The 16887-nt window shown below is 40.5% G+C and overlaps 3 protein-coding genes across 4 annotated transcripts; 2 read left to right on the top strand and 1 right to left on the bottom strand.

The window, feature by feature from the left end:
• Nucleotides 1-1095: 1095 nt before the first annotated feature.
• On the bottom strand, nucleotides 1096-9478 carry LOC135620076 (zinc finger AN1 domain-containing stress-associated protein 15-like). 2 transcript variants are annotated; one of them, XR_010489615.1, is made up of 6 exons: nucleotides 9319-9478; nucleotides 8469-8576; nucleotides 6704-8376; nucleotides 6138-6543; nucleotides 2828-3934; nucleotides 1096-1413 (listed from the first exon to the last, which is right to left on the bottom strand). XR_010489615.1 is itself a non-coding variant. In XM_065122696.1 (2 exons), exon 1 carries the CDS (start codon nucleotides 3300-3302, stop codon nucleotides 2829-2831), a length of 474 nt encoding a protein of 157 aa, XP_064978768.1. In that variant the 5' UTR covers nucleotides 3303-3903; the 3' UTR covers nucleotides 1096-1413; nucleotide 2828. The 2 variants fall into 2 exon arrangements, 1 of the variants encoding a protein (XP_064978768.1); XM_065122696.1 differs by lacking the exons at nucleotides 6138-6543; nucleotides 6704-8376; nucleotides 8469-8576; nucleotides 9319-9478 and having other exon boundaries at nucleotides 2828-3903.
• On the top strand, nucleotides 6082-8319 carry LOC135620075 (malate synthase, glyoxysomal-like). Its single transcript, XM_065122694.1, has 4 exons — nucleotides 6082-6479; nucleotides 6729-7054; nucleotides 7141-7471; nucleotides 7557-8319. Exons 1-4 carry the CDS (start codon nucleotides 6123-6125, stop codon nucleotides 8211-8213), a joined length of 1671 nt encoding a protein of 556 aa, XP_064978766.1. The 5' UTR covers nucleotides 6082-6122; the 3' UTR covers nucleotides 8214-8319.
• A 3422-nt stretch (nucleotides 9479-12900) lies between the features above and the next one.
• LOC103995997 (uncharacterized) lies at nucleotides 12901-16805 on the top strand. Its single transcript, XM_065122693.1, has 5 exons — nucleotides 12901-13889; nucleotides 14014-14145; nucleotides 14288-14407; nucleotides 15329-15582; nucleotides 16551-16805. The coding sequence occupies exon 1, from the start codon at nucleotides 12970-12972 to the stop codon at nucleotides 13840-13842; it is 873 nt and encodes a 290-aa protein (XP_064978765.1). The 5' UTR covers nucleotides 12901-12969; the 3' UTR covers nucleotides 13843-13889; nucleotides 14014-14145; nucleotides 14288-14407; nucleotides 15329-15582; nucleotides 16551-16805.
• The last annotated feature ends 82 nt before the right edge of the window (nucleotides 16806-16887 follow it).

Here is a 16887-nt window from a genome sequence, read left to right as displayed (position 1 = left end):
TTGGTTAAGAAGGGGGACAAAATGACAAAGAAGTTAGGGCGAATTTTTGTAGTATGTTATGGTATTTTCCTTGATATTACTAAAAACATAGTGTTTTTACATTGTGACAAAAACAAAATATTTTTGCAAATACTAAAAAATTATACCATATGAATTGGTCCATAAGAAAATAGAGAAAATGTAACACTCCTTATTAGTCCCACATCGAAAGTGGGCAGGATTAAGATTAACTTATAAGGGTCTGATGAGTGTACTAATTGTAACACACCTGATTAGTCCCACATCGAAAATGAGCAGGATTAAGATTGACTTATAAGGGTTTGATGAGTGTACTATTATCAACTTCAGCTTAAACATTTTGGTTAATGGTTTAAACCAAACGAAGTTGATAGGCCAATTAGCCCATCAGGCCCGGGTCATAATATTTGGTATCAAAGCCGAGCCGACCTAGCATTTGGACATGGTGAAGGAAGGAAAGGACTACCCGTAAATCAGAGAACTTAAGTGTACTATTATCAACTTCAGAACTTGAGTGTACTATTATCAACATCAGTTTAATATGACATCCCTAATTTTTGAATTATTGTCCTAACTATTTGGCAAATGCTGAATGAGAGTCAAGATCTTACAAAACCATTTAATCTCTTTTTATTATTTAATTTTTATTTTTAACTATGACCAACAGTAAGATATCATCCAAGGTATCATCATGTTTTATTTATTTAAATTCAAATTGTTTTTATCATATATAAAAAAATTCAATTATTTAAATGTCATCATCACAGATTGATCCAATTTTATTTAAAAAATACTAGAATTATTCGAAATGATGTATTTGGATTATTTTCTTCAAAAAAAAATAAAAAATACTGAACTCCTCAGATTATATATATTATTAAACAGGTGTTGGGTGTTGTAGTTAAATAAAGGTGTTGACAATAATTTTCCTTTTCACCCCACCTAAAAGACAAAAAAGTGCATTTGTTCCTTTTTCTTCCAAATACATTAATATCCGATAAGTTACCGAAAACCAATACCTAACCAAAATTTAAATCCTTGATCTGCAGTATCACTACAGACCAGAAGAATCACACCTGATTAATTTGATGATAAGCATAATACTAGTGCAAAAGATAATGAAGGTTATACAGAGCACAATTACTTGAACCATCAATAGAAGAATAACCTCAAACACATCCAGGGAACACAGAGAGAATTTGGTCTTGGTGGACCTCAGCTTTGTGCTTGATTCAGAAGCCTTTAGTTGGAATCTGTATAATAGAAAAGGCTGCACCAACAACAATTTCTTCTTTCAGAAAGCTTTTGTTTATACCATGAGAAAGCTTGAACCCACTTGCAGTCATTTCCAGGCTGGCCTTCATGCACTTCATCATCATGCACCCAACCTTCATTCTATACAAATGACAAAAATTGGCCATGTCAAAAAAGCAAGGGATCCACTCACGACGATCCACAAGAAAAGGAGTAGCAAAACCAAAACAATCTTTTAAGTATGTATTCTTTATAAGTTAGGCCTTGTGGCTTTGTTGTTGTTATTCTGTTCCAAGTTTTTGACATGACAAAACATCCATAAAAAACAAAAAAGGTCCATATGATCCAACAGAAACTTGCTATTCTGAATCCACGGAATCAATTATTATTGATTACATTTGGCTTAAGTATACAGAAACAAAGACATGTAAAATCACATTTGTTGAATTACATAATTCGATGCATATAATTTTTCTGTGTTCTACTGTTATATTCCAAAAGAGCAAGCTGAAATGGGAACCCCAAAAAAAAACAAAATCCTCCACCAGCTACTTGTTGGGTGATAACTATACAACAAAAAGTAGCTACCAAAAAGGTTATCAATAATCTAATAAAACGAAGCATTAATTATAGAGACAATTATATAAAGTTATGGTATTGTGACAGAAATTGACCTTCCATGAAGAGGCATCATCATAAAAAATAAGAAAGTTATCATAAATAAATATGAAGAACATGTTCCACATGATTTCCCAAATTATTTTATAGTATTAATTGATGATAGATCATGGCATGTACCGTTGTCCTCTTTGTTAGTTCACATAATCTCCACCTGTATAAAGGAGGATAAGCACAAAGATGATTTAAAAAAAGTAATCATAGGGAGATTACAGATCATGGAACCTTTATTCCCATTAAACTACATAATTTACCTTAAATTGATCACAACCTTTTTTTTTTAAGGAAATAATCATTCATCAATCAAGTAATTGGAGCTCCATGAGAAGATCTACATGAGATCATCACTTATATTAATTAATACTTCAGGGATATAGCTTAAGATATGCTGCATTGTTTCATAGGCTACAGATAATGTGGAGACACATTAATAAAAGAAGGAATCCAATGCAAAATGAAGGCCCATCTTTATCATCTAAAGCTACACCTTTCCCATTGTAAATAGCAAAAAGCTTACCCACTGCAAGTTACTTATCCAATGCTTCTCCAATCTTTAGTGCAAAAGAATAGAACCCAAAAGGAGGAGGGAGATCAAGAATTCTTATAGATCAACATTTGGCGAGGACATTCAATTCCAATTAGGAGGAGATATGGATCAATCTAAAGCTACATACCTCATTACTAATATCAAATGCACATGATTAAACATCAGTGAAACCAAGATCAAATTCCCTGTGCCACCGATAATTAATTGGATAACGGAATCAGATGGTATAATTCATATTAATTTGTTTCAATTAGTCATCCATACAGATGAAAACCAATTTATCTACAGCTCCTAACAAGGGAGGAGAAAAGAAAGGTTCCAAATTTGTACCTCAGATCTTGATGATCTTGGCAGCTTTGATGACAGGGTTGGCCTTGGCGATCTCCTCCCTCCCAGCAGCCTTGTAATCGAAAGAACATTCATGGGCATCAGAGTACCGGTGACGACCGCAGAAGAGATCACCGCACCGGCACCGGAATCCGGTGAGACCAACCTTTTTCCGGCAAGCAGAGCATCTGTTGCTGAATCTAACAGGAGCCGGGGGTTCCTCCCCGGGGTTGGAGGGCTCCTCGTCAAGCTTCGGTGTGGAGGAAGCCGCAAACGTTATCGTGGGGGCCGGAGGAGATTCCGGTATCTCGGGCCTCTGAATACCGGATTCCTCGCTCGGTTTCAGAAGGACAGAAGAAGGCGGCGGCGGTTGCGATGACGATGGGGGTGAAGGTGGCGAAGGAGAAGGGGAAGAAGAGGGAGAGGGCTTGAAGATCTCCGCTTCATCTTTGTCAAGATTGCAGCTTTCTCCAGCCATTTAAGCGTTCTCGAAAGGGACGAAATCCACCAAAATTATCGAAGCAAACAGATCACGAACAATCAAAGCTGCAGAACCAGAAATCAACGCCAGAAAATTACACAAATCGCTGAAAAGCCGGATTTTGAAGGCCGGGATGGAAAAAGAAACAAGAAACTAAAGGGAAAAATCGCTTTTATTTTATTTTATTTTATGGATTAGGGCTTCAATCAAGAAAGGAACGCCGAAGCCAGGCTCAAAAGGTCAGAATCTGCCACAAGGTTCGACGAAACCGAGGGCAGATAGCCATAAAAACCGAAGAAATCGACCATAAAAGACAGCGGCCCAATCGGCCGGAGCGAGGAACGGCGAGGGAATCGGTGAGAACAGGGGAGGAAGAACGGTAAAGGTAAGAGCTTTGGAGGCAGTGGAAAAGGGAGAGCGATCGACGATCGACCCCAAGTATATGAACAGGGCATTGGGTGGAACAGGGGAAGGAAGCAGGATTGGGGACGGTGTGTTTGAGGCACAAGCGAAAGCTAATGGTCCCCATGGATTAATGGGAGCCACCCATCAGTGAGAGGCCATTAGCCCATCACCCATCTCATCTGATGCGTCTCAATTCTCCCATTAGCGAAGTCCAGCCAGTGCTGCTGAATGGGAGCAAGACAAATCCAATTAGTTGACAGTGCCCTTTTGAAAGGCTGCCAAACTACCACGAAAAATAACATCTGACGTGACAATTTTTTTGAGTAGGAAAAGATGCTCATGATTTGTAACACTGCCTGAGTCAATTATAAATCTTATTATCATTAACTTAGATTTAAATTATCAATTTAAATTTATCTAGTTAATCGATCAATCACCCTATCAAATTCAATATAAATAGTGATATAAATGCAAAAGGAGATGAAAAATCAAAGTTGTAAAAGTAGTATTTTGGATGCTTACTCGAATGAACGTATAACTTTCAAGTATGAAAATTTATAATAACTCAAATTTAGGTCTCATATCGTGGAGTCATTACTAAGTTGGGTCTCAGGTCTAATTTTAGATTATGTTTGGATCTTAAATATTGAAGGGAGACCTCAAACTTGAATTATATCATGTATTTCTCAATAGGCTGAATCTCATATTTCTAAGCTATCTTTGAACCTTTAAGTGGACATCTTAATTACCCTAAGTTTACTTTCATATTGGATGTGAGATGCCATTTGAGTTGGCTTATAGGAGAATAACAAGTCTATCAAAAAAACCTAAACATTTTGAAATATTGATTTATTTTATTAAGTTAATAAGTTATTCTATCAAATTGCATTTTATTGATTCATTTCTTTTTACAAACTCAAAATGACAACAGCTTATTTAATTATCAATTTTATTAAAAAATAAGATTAAAAGGAAATCAAGATGGATATAAAATGTATATCACTTGTATGGTTCCAAATGAAAGGAATGCAAGGGCTATATACCATCCAAACTTTAGCCACCCCCTACAGTGGAAAACATCTTTCAATGAAGACAACTAGTTATTGTGACCACAACCTAGCAGTTTGCAAACATGTTTACTTGTTTATAAACTACAAGATATTACTAGCTCACAATCAACATGATGTCAATTGATGGATTGTCTGTATCCAAGAGGGTCTTCCGGTTTGATCTTCATATGCATATATCTGGAAGAAAATTAAAAAAAAAAAAAAAGCATGCTAATTGGCAAATTCACATCCGACGCCAAGAAATATTTAAGACATAACACAACTAATGATTATTTGATACGCTGCAATTAAGAATTGCAATGAAATCTCCACCATCCTATATCAGTTAAAAGTCAGTCTCCAACCCATTCGTCATCGGGTCCATCTCAACTAAATCGGTAGGTTTTCCAAGATAGAAGAGATAAAAAGAAGAAAGAGAAGAAAGAGAGAGTATAGCCCAAGCTGTGGATCGTGCTTTACCTATAGTAGCAGCTCCCTAATAACTTATTATTAGGAAAATATTTTCTGAATCATTCTTAACTCAAAATATTTCTATAGTAATACTAATGTGACTAATTTTGGAATAACAAACTTTATTGTATGTCCATGCCTATTTGTTATCACCTATCTTATTATAAAGATTATAATAAATAATGTAAGCAATGAGTTATCTTCAAAACAATTCAGAGATGGTCCAATATCGATCAATGTTTTTTGAATTAAAAATCATCATCCCGCTTGTCTTTGGTTATTATGATCGCATCGACATGCTAGCAACTGAAATAGTGACAATAATACGGTAAACATCGAAGATCAATAGCACGCAACAAAAAGGTAAATCCAGTTATATGTAGTTATATATATATATATATATATATATTTAATTTATTTTAAATTAAATCTATGATCGAATAAATTCTTAATGATCGGAGACTTAACTGGTTCGATCATTCTGACAACTACGGCAACAGCTTCCGTGGAAGCAACCGGAGTGTAATGGTTATCCGTAGAGGAACCCTCCTGATCGTACATCTAAAATCCGACGCCCAACATGCTGCCACCTCAGCTTGTTAGAGGTGGCATGCCCGTATAAATTGGCTAACTGGGCTCCGTGTCAACTACGGCTTCCTACGTCGGCAGATTGCAGAGCCCATGCCACGACACGAAACCCCAAGTGCAACTGACTCTTATCCCCGTTCATCTGACGCACTAAACTCTCTCTCTCTCTCCCCATGGCGAGACGCCATGCATATCCAGTATCCACTCCCTTCCCTGTGTTTTTCGTCCGCGTATATATATACTATACCCCTTCACATAGAACGGCAGTATAACACCGGAACAAGTCTATATATAAAGAGCTTTGATGATGGCTAATTACCTGGGCTTCTATGACGTGCCGGAGGGGGTGGACGTCGGGGGGAGGTACGACGAGGAGTTCGCGGGGATCCTCACCAGGGATGCCTTGCAGTTCGTCGCGGCGTTGCAGCGGGAGTTCCGCGACCACATTCGGTACGCGATGGAGTGCCGCCGCGAGGTACAGAGGAGGTACAACTCCGGCGAGCTGCCGGGGTTCGACCCGGCGACGAGGCTTATCAGGGAAGGCGACTGGGCGTGCGCGCTGGTGCCCCCGGCCGTCGCCAACCGGACCGTCGAGATCACTGGACCGGTCGAGCGGAAGATGATCATCAACGCACTCAACTCCGGAGCCAAAGTCTTCATGGTACATGTTATTGCTTGTCTCCAATTAAATGATCCATTGACCATGCTGATGAGTGAAAGATGAACTGCCAAATGTGTTCAGATGCATTATACTCAATTCCGTCGAAGGAATTCCTCGAGAAAGCTTCTAAGCTTTGGCAAATAGCTGAGCACTTGAGGAAACAAACTAAGTTCAACTCTAACAGGCCGAGAATGATGAGAGCGCCAAAAAGTGTCTTCCATTACCTCATTCAATGGAGCTCCTTTGCAGGCTGACTTCGAGGATGCCCTGTCGCCGAGCTGGGAGAACCTGATGAGAGGCCAAGTCAACCTGCGAGACGCCGTAAACGGAACGATAAGTTTCAATGACCAGGCACGGAACAGGGAGTACAAGCTTAACGACGAGACTGCGAAGCTCTTCGTCCGGCCCCGGGGTTGGCACCTGCCGGAGGACCATATCCTCGTAGACGGCGCGCCTGTGATCGGCTGCCTTGTGGACTTCGGTCTTTACTTCTTCCACAACCATGCCAAGTTCCGGGCCACTCAAGGCGACGGTTACGGGCCTTTCTTCTATCTCCCCAAGATAGAGCACTCGAGGTTAGCTTAGAGCTGGACACCCGTTTCACTACTTTCATCTGCAACATTTTATCAGACACTTGACGAGGTGATTATGAACTTCACAGGGAGGCGAAGATATGGAACCGTCTGTTCGAGAGGGCCGAGAAGTTCGCGGGAACAGAGAAGGGGAGCATCAGGGCGACGGTCCTGATTGAGACGCTTCCCGCGGTGTTTCAGATGGACGAGATCCTTTACGAGCTGAGGGATCACTCCATCGGGCTCAACTGTGGGAGATGGGACTACATCTTCAGCTACGTCAAGACCTTCCAAGGCCATCCGGACCGCCTCCTCCCCGACCGCGTCCAAGTCGGGATGACCCAACACTTCATGCGGAGCTACTCCGACCTCCTCATCCGCACCTGCCACCATCGCGGCGTCCACGCCATGGGCGGCATGGTAAGCCATGAACCTTAATCTCTGAGAGCTTCTCCATCGACGAAGATATGTCCATGCACTGATCGATCGTTCTGTTATGTGAAAGGCTGCCCAAATCCCAATCAAGGATAACCCGGCGGCGAACGAAGCCGCCCTCGAGTTGGTGCGGAAGGACAAACTGCGAGAGGTCCGCGCCGGCCACGACGGGACCTGGGCGGCTCACCCCGGCCTGATCCCGCCTATCATGGAAGTCTTCACCAGCAACATGGGCGGCAAACCCAACCAGATTCAGATGGCGAGAAGAGAAGATGCCGGAAACATCACCGAGGAGGACCTCTTGCAGAGGCCCCGGGGCGTGAGGACGATGGAAGGCCTCCGGCTGAACACTCGCGTCGGCATCCAGTACCTAGCGGCCTGGCTCACCGGCACGGGGTCGGTGCCCCTCTACAACCTCATGGAGGACGCAGCCACCGCGGAGATCAGCAGGGTCCAGAACTGGCAGTGGTTGAAGTACGGCGCGGTGCTGGACGGCGAGGAGGTGAGGGTGAGGGTGACGCCGGAGCTGTTCGGAAGGGTGGTGGAAGAGGAGATGGCAAGGATCCAGATGGAGGTGGGGTTAGAGAAGTTTAAGCGTGGGAAGTTTGAAGAGGCCTGCAGGATCTTCACCAGGCAGTGCACGTCACCGGAGCTGGACGACTTCCTCACGCTGAATGCTTATAACCAGATAGTTGCTCGTCACCCCAATACACCATCTAAAATCTGAGCAGAGGATGAGTTCAGTGAATCCTTGTGTCTTCTGCTATCAGATCAGTTGTTCATCCTTCTTGTTGTTCTGTGTTGTGTTCTATGGAATAACTTCTCTTACATAATCTGGGATCTGAGTCATGATAAAATGCTTTGCTCAACGATATCAGCCATCTCTGTCGCTGTAATTGCATAACGAAAGATCTGTTTTTGATCAGTGAGCTAAAGAAATATTTGGAAATTTGAGTTGGTTCAAATAGGAGATTTCATTCACCAGAAGGTTCGCTTGAGCACAGCTTACACATCCACGAGAGGACAAGTTTGACTGATGAATGAGCAGCTGAGTTCATATATGATTTCTTTGGCATGAACTTCCAGAGGTCTAAGAAGAAGAAGAGTTAATATATGCATATATGTGTATACAAACTAATGATCATATCAAGAAATATATCATTTATCAAAAAGCCCTAAAATATTGTATGTCCATCTCTCTTTTGATTATATAGAAGTATGGAACATGAAGAATATGTATATGCCAAACCAAAGGAATGCACGACTTACAAGTTTGATTCATTTATCTCAGCAAATCATGCTTCATCAGACCTCAAAAAGGCATCAGAAAGAGGATGATCTGCTGTAATTTAGGATGAATAGCTCGAAAAAAAGTGAACTACACTCTTGGCCAGCGTGATTTGGCTAATGGATCAAAAACCGTAAGCGAAAAAGGGAGTAATCCATGTCCAATTGTTTGATGGAAGAACCAACAAGTAGTGCATATATGACGTTGTTGGTGGATTTATATGCACTCCCAAAGAGTAAATCGAACGCATGTACAACTAAAACAGCTAAAATGTCAATAAATCTGAATGTAATTTTAGGCCCCAAAAGAATCATACAACATGAATCTTCCCAAAACCCTAAAATTCGATTCCAAAATACTCCTTGGACGTAAATCTCACCCAAAAAGAGAAAGTAGATGGTTATCAACGGGATGTCTCTACAACTCGTCCCCAATCCTCCATCCAGAAACCAAGAAAATTATAGAGAAACCCGAAACAGATCGGATCAACAAGCTCACGGATGAAACAAGAACTTGTCATGGTAACGAGGATGGCGAGATGTACCGGGTCGTAAAGAACTTGGTGGATTGGGCGACGATCGCGGAGATCAGCGGGTAGTTGTAGAGGACGAAGGAAAACGCGTTCGAGGAGGACGAAGATCTCATCGTGTCGCCCATCGACTCTTCTCCAATCGCTCTCTCACCTTTCCCCCCTCTCTCCCTGTCGATAAGGTCATATAGAGACAGGAAGGGGAGGGCGGGCTCGAGCCAATTGTATATATTTGCTGGACAACCTTGCATATTTCCCTCCTAAATATTTGAAATCAAACTAAGATATATATGATGCTTTTACACATCTATCCCTTTCAAGTTCAGAAATATCATATTCAACCCTCCAAATTTTAAGGGAGAATATAAATCCCTCTAAATACAATCCCCACAAATATTCGAATCCTCCTTATATATAACTCTTATTACCATCCGTCCAATTAACTTTGATCAAAATCATTAATCATCATTACCATTAATTAATTTTTTTTAAAAAAAATTAAATTTAAAGTACTGTTATTATTATTTGCATAATTTTTTTATTTAATATTTTTTTTCTTTTTCTTTATTTTTCTCTTTCATATATTTTTTCATTTTACCAAAGAAGAAGATATTTTAGAAAAAAACAAAAGGAGAGTTAGAGAGTGGAAACTAATAATATTACTTCATATAAAAGAATTAGAACTTACAGAAAAAAGATCAATCATGTATCATGAGGATTAAATTTGGTTAAGCTTTCAATATTATTGAACTGATGGATGACTAGCTATTATAAATTATAATGATTTGTAAGCTCATCGCATATTATGATATTGATATGCTAAGAAATTTGGCTCGTGATCTTGTAATAACTATGATGGAAACGTGTGATAGGAACATATGAAAGATGTAATTTGAAAGATGTAATTAAGTGTCAAAGTAAATGATTGTGTTTAGACTGAGAGTGTACCAAAACTTAAAAATAGTCTTTTTATAACATAGTAGATGATCATTATTTGGATTGATAATAGGAAATATTTAAAATAACTAATGAAAGTTACTTGACCATCAAAATATAATGAAATAGTGCATCAATTCCAAAATATGCAAAATAATGATTTGCTGAATCGACGTTGTATTATTGACCTTGTAGGACCGTATCAATGCCTTCGTCGATGCCACGTTATTAGTTTTGTAAGATTATTTCTCATCTATTAATGTATCGATTAAATAATTAAATAATCAATTTTGTAAGATTTTTCTCGATCAATTATTCAAATCATATAATCAAATTAATTATCATGATCTTCTATTATGCCCCTATAAGTGAGAGGCTTTACGAGGGAGTGTTGATCAGCAGTATATACGTGAGAAATACGTAGTTGATATGATAACTTGATTTATGATGAAATAAAAATATATGGTAATATGTTTCATGAGTGAGTGAAATACTGGATTAATACACAAGTAGATGGCACCGACATTATCACAGTATATTGTAGGAGTGAACTTGGAGTTGATATCAAGTTCTTATAGTAAATTGATGACCCATTTAAGTTCTACAATAGTGATAGTGATAACTCAGTATTCAGCTTAAGTTGTAGACCTTGTGATTATTTTCTGTCTCTTGGAATTCTAAACGAGTATATTTGCTCCAAAGAAGATAACATAGGTTGACGTAAATATTTTATCATTAATATTGCTTGCCTAATCAACATCGACGAAGGATGGAGATAAAGTGATGAATATTTATGAAAGAAGTCTATAATTAAGAGTTCCTTTTAGATATCGTAGAGGGCTAATGTATTGTGATAATTTGTTGGTTACAAAAGAGATGTTTGAACATACGAGGAATAAGTATTGTAAGAAGTCAAGTACTTATCGGTACTGTGTGAGATTTGTAACAGGGTTGCTATCATATAATTTTAGTGATTCAGTAGTAGAGAGTAGAGTGAAGTTGTAACTTTTTTGATATTTTATATATTCGTCTTTGATAGTAGATCTTGAATATATTTATTTCGAGATAGAAAAAAATCCAAAAGATATGAATGTTACTTCCATTCCCAAAAAGTAGCTTAAGGTTCAAGCAGATAGTTTGTTATAGCATAGAGGTTAAGGATATGATGTAATTTGAAAATATCATTTTTAGAGCATGTTGTCATATGATATCCGTTATGGTACTTATACTTTGATGTCACTTGCTCGAGGAAAGGACAAAGACATCAATTATGGTACCGAGAGTGTTGCTTCACCGAGTATTATGGAGAGGGCAAATTGGTCATCAGAAGAGACGACCACTATGGTCAAAGTGGGAGTATCCAGTCAAGCATCGATGAGGGCATATCAGTGGGGAGGAAGGAGCACAACATCTTTGGTGTGATCGAATGGGCGACCAGAATTGCTCTCGTTGAGCAAATTGGTAGTGATGGGGAGGAAGGATTGCTCTCGTTGGAGAGTGAAGAAGGAGAAGTCTTGCTCAAGGTAAGAGTGAATCTGATACCATAAAGAATTGAGATATTATAAAAATGATAAATTTTATTCATTTAGTTGATTTGATGAGTATTTATAGAGGAAAAACTTTCCTCAATCAATTATTCAAATCATGTAATCAAATAAACTATTCTATGAGATTATCTCTATCATAATCAATCAAATCAATTACCATAACTCGGCAACCACGAACATACCACATCTCTCTTTACATATCAAATAATCATAAATAAATTGGCTACCTATCAACTTTAATTAATTCATCCTATTTCATCTCATTCCAATTGAAAATGTTTAATTAATTTCTCAGATATTTATCATTTTTTAATATAATTTATGATCGTCATTGTGTTTGATTTACTGAGCCACATAATTTTAGTTGCACGATGATAAATTAAAATATATAACAATAACACTTTGATGCATTACCATCTCAGCCACTCACCAACGGTAAAGCGAGGACCTCTCGTAACAATGTCGGCCCCACAACCCAATCCCTCGCACCCACCAATCACCATCACCGTCCCCCTCGTAGTACCCTAGAAAAACAAGATCGAATATTTTCGTACCCCAGCGCTTACCACCCTTCCGACGTGTCAACTCCTCGATTCGTTTCAGCGACACATGACACATAGGGCCCCATCTCTTAAACGGGTAAACGAGCGGGTTGTTTTAAGTTAGGGAAAAAAGTTTCTTTTTTTCGGCATTGTCTCACGTCACCCTCGGACGCTCCACGCGTCCACTGTTGCCCGGATCCCCATCCAATCCCTGCGCCTTCGTCCCCCTTCCGGTTCGTCCCTATCCGCCTCCGATTCGCCCACGTCTTCCCCTCTCCAGAATCTCCTCCTCGCTCTCGCTTTCAGTTCTCTTCTCACGCACCGCCCACTTGTGACATCCCGCGCCCGTGGAGACACTCCGCACGATCCCATTCGCCCCGTACCGTTCACCACCTCCACTCTCCTTGTCCCCCTCTCCTGTGCGTCTGTCCTTTGACATGAACTGCCCCTCGTCACGCTCCACCTGTCCTCCTCGACCAATGGCAGCGGAAAAAGATGCCCTCCCTCCATGTCGCTTACGGGGAAACGTGTCCTTCGCCATCATCACTATTTAATGCTCCGTCGTTCCTTGTCCGTCATGGCCAGCTCTTGCTTAAAGCAGATACTACACCAGTCATAATAATAGCCAACAAAAGGAGGAGATGGTGCGGCAAGGCGGTTGCTGTCTAACGATGTACGGCGGAGTTGGCGACGTCGATGCTTCCTGGAAGGTGAGGCGGATCATGCTCAGGTTCCGCCCCATCGCCCCCAAGCCCGCCTCCGCTGAAACAGGTTCCCCGGCGGTCTCTGTAGTCTCCACAGAGGCGCGCGCCGTAGCGAGGAGGCCGAAGAGGAAGAGATCCGCCAAGTCCCAGGTCAGGAAGCCTAGGAGGGGGCAGGCGACTGCGGTAAAGGAGGATGAGAAGTCATCGTCGACGATCGTGACGCTACCGTTGATTCCAGAGATGCCGGAGGGGAAGGACGTGGCGACGGAGTCGTCGATGCAGCATTCTAGTCCTGTTACTCCTGCTGCAGCCGTGGTGCCGACTTGGATGGGGCGAGGAGAGGGGGGAAGATCGGAGTCGTGGCCGGTGAGGGTCGTAAGTTTGTGGGTGACGGTGGAGTGCGTGACGGACATGTGGAGGGAGGGGGAGATCGCACGTAGGAGCGACGAGGGGGTGAGGGCGGCGTTGGCTGCGGACGAGTGCCCCGGTTTTGTGTCCGATGTGTGGGAACGGGTGACGTGGACCAACGAGGCCTGCCGGAGGAGGGTGGTGGGTTCCTCGTCGGGAGACCGCGGAGTAAGGGAGGAGGACGAGGCGGTGAGGGTGGAGCTGGTGACGCGGGGATTGGTGCCTCCGGCTTGGGAATGCCGAGCGTTCACTTGCAGGGTGCGTGTCAGGCAGGCGAAGCCTCCAGGGAGGCAGACGACTCCGTCCTCGCCACTGGCAGCGCCGTGTGACGTGTGGAGGTTGGACAGCGGCGGTTGCGCGTGGAGGCTCGACGTCAAAGCGGCGCTAAGTCTCGGCTTTTAAGCGACGGGCCAGCGGGAAAGAAGGAAGAAGAAGAAGAAGAGCACTGTGTATGTATATATATCTGATAACGTGTTATGTAGAAATGCTCGTGAATACGAGGGCATGCATGAATCTGGTGTCTGCAACATAAACTGTTACCAAAGACTCATCATCTTGTTCCTCTTTCTGCAGTGTTTTCTGCCATCAAAACTGCAGCAGACAACCAAAAGTAACATAACCATGGTATTGGCCATCAAAGTGTTTCTGATTTCTGTAGTACTGGCCAGAATTGCTTTCTGCTTTCCACAGGAGAACACCAAAATTGTACGTTAACGGGACAGTGATTACGGTTATTATAATACCGTTTTTAAGCCCATAATTAATGTGCCAAAAAAATAATTTGCTGTTTACTTTTACGCACCAAAAAAACCTCTAATTGACCAAATACACCTTTTATTAATCGAAGGTAACGAAACACACGAGAAATGCCCAAACGATCGGCCGGCGTTCGCCCCACGCAGCCCTCTCCCCTCTCGCCTTCCCTTCGCTGCTTGCAAATCCTGGAGGCCAGAGAAGCTTACATTGGGTAATTCGACTGACTTCATGCTTTTGCTTGTTGCCGGGCCACTGGCTAATTTGTTGGAGTTGCTTGAAAGACTGGATGTTTCATTTGCTTATATCATGTGCCTTGACAACATATTTTTCTAGGGTTTCCCATAAATTGACAGAAAAAGACTGTCGAACTTCTTATGATCAGCATACTCGAGGAATTCATGAACTTTTTAGGTTGCTGGTTGATTTTTCTGCATCTAATAATTGACAAATCCATGTTTGTTTTAATCATTAATATTTTATAACCTAACTTCTTTATGTACTCACTGCATTCTAGTTTAAAGATAGCTAAGACCATTTACCATAGAGGAGGAAGATGGTTTGGCTAACATATCCTTTGGGCCAACATGATTACCTGAAGGTGTTTGAGAAAATGGGCATACTAGATTTAGATGGAGGTCTTTTCCGATAAGTGCACAGTAAGAGAGTGGATGCCTTAAATTTGGATGAAGTTGGCATCGGGTGCTTATCAAGTAAAGAATTATAATAAAAAATTGGGTTTAGAATGTGATTCATATAAGGTTGATAATAGGGAGCTGATTTGATGGATATAGGAGTGTTTTGCATGCTTAAATAAAATTTATGACCAGCCAGCTTAGGCCCAATTTGTTAATTGAAAATCAGTTTAGTTGATAATGCATGTTGACATATCTCAGCCTTTGCTCCTTCAGATTTATCCATGACTTTGCAATTCATTATGAATGTGATAAATTTGTATACAGTAGAGGATTGAGATGTAATAAATTCGGAGGCAATAGATGTACGAGGATATCATTCATGAAATAAGTCGATTTAATCCATGAGCTGCAGCACAATTATGTTTTGATGTTCTGTCGAGATTTTGAGATCATAGTTCAAATGGTATTTAGATTTTGTTCATTGCGTATCTGATCAGGGGAGGATTATGAACATTGGCATCTGTTGTCGGGCGAGTGGGGAACATTGACCAAGTTAATTATAGTGCTGCAAAGGAAGGGGTGATTGGTTTTGCCAAAACCATAGCAAAGAAATATGCTAGCAGAAACATCAAAGTTTCATGCTGGATGGAAGCTTATCCAATGCTCTGGTTCTTGTTTGATCATGTACCTACCTGTGACTGTCCCTGGTGAATGCTGACATGACTGCTAAACTCTGAAAAGAAACAACTCTGTGAGTATAACATAATAATAAGATCCATCTTCCTTTGCATAAAAAAAAAAGCTATCTTATTGTCACTAAAAAGTTAGCTATTGTTGGGTATGTTTTGATGTAGAAATGCATCGAACTACAACTTAAAACTGGACATGGTAATTAACTATAGCCTCATGTTTGTCCTTGTAACTCTCCACATGTAGAAATTTACCTAACTTGCATATATGACTAGTTATATATTTGAGTAAGACTTAAGATCATTATTGGCCTCCTGCTGCATTTGGTTTCCAGCAAGATAGGCATTTTACTATTGAGCTTCATATTATTAGATCACAAAACATGTTCCATGTCTTTCTGTTTGGGGTTGAAGGATTTTAGACTCCCTACTTAAAAATAGAAGACAAGTTATTCAGATTTGGAGGGACTTCTTCTTGAAGAAGAAAAACCCTTTGATTGTCTTATGAGTATCTTATATACGTCATGTCTTTGGTGTCGGATATAGTAAAAAGAACTTTTGAGTGCCATGAGAGTTTCTTTGTTCGAATCAACTTAAGAGAGAATTCTTGGCAAAGAGTATTGAACCATATAAAATTTATATTTATTTTTTAGTTTATTTTTTTTATTGTTGATCCTACAGAACTTTCATGTGTTCCTCACACTTCTGCCCATATACATAAAGTTGTAACTTTTCAGTATGATGTTAATTGGCATTAGGCCTTTAATCATTGGCATAAGCATTTTTTGTCCTCTCGGGTCACACAATTTTTTCTATAAAGACTGGAAGTCAAAGACACAATATCTTCCCAGGAATAGGTCAGCTACGGAATACCGCCAAGGTCAATGCAGCTTGTTGGCAATTTATTCATGAAGATAGCATCTTCTTCTCCTTTATTCCCTAGGAATCTTTCATTTTCTTTCTTGACGTCAAAGGTTATACGACACAACTCATTATTGACCAATTTGTTTCACCAAAATTCTGATTGCAGGTTTTCAAGGTCTTCATTGCAATGTCAATACACCATCATAAATAAAGCCAATTCAAGAAGGTCCAATCACTGGAAGGAGATCCTATCTACTACTCGGAACTTAATGTTTGATCTTTTCTTTTGAAATCTCCATCAATATAATCGCACGGTTCTATCACCGATCAAGTTGCTCATGTATTGGATAGTTTCGGCAGAATGCAAACTAAAGTTGTTTTCTTTCATAACAAGAAAAACAAAAGACTACTTCAATGATCACAGCATGCTCATATTGATATTATTAGGTGAGTGACACTTGAACTGTGGTTGGAAAAGAAAAATGTAAAGATTGAGTAATTTA

This window comes from Musa acuminata, chromosome BXJ2-8 (genome assembly GCF_036884655.1).
Source record: "Musa acuminata AAA Group cultivar baxijiao chromosome BXJ2-8, Cavendish_Baxijiao_AAA, whole genome shotgun sequence".
NCBI lineage: Eukaryota > Viridiplantae > Streptophyta > Magnoliopsida > Zingiberales > Musaceae > Musa > Musa acuminata.
Note: the sequence above shows the minus strand (reverse complement) of the source record. Positions and strands in the feature narration are given on the sequence as shown.

Coding starts and splice junctions, on each gene's coding strand:
- LOC135620076 (XM_065122696.1), bottom strand. CDS start 3,302: ATGGCTGGAGAAAGCTGCAATCTTGACAAAGATGAAGCGGAGATCTTC.
- LOC135620075 (XM_065122694.1), top strand. CDS start 6,123: ATGATGGCTAATTACCTGGGCTTCTATGACGTGCCGGAGGGGGTGGAC. Junction 7,055..7,140: donor CCCAAGATAGAGCACTCGAG/GTTAGCTTAGAG, acceptor TGAACTTCACAG/GGAGGCGAAGATATGGAACC. Junction 7,472..7,556: donor TCCACGCCATGGGCGGCATG/GTAAGCCATGAA, acceptor GTTATGTGAAAG/GCTGCCCAAATCCCAATCAA.
- LOC103995997 (XM_065122693.1), top strand. CDS start 12,970: ATGGTGCGGCAAGGCGGTTGCTGTCTAACGATGTACGGCGGAGTTGGC.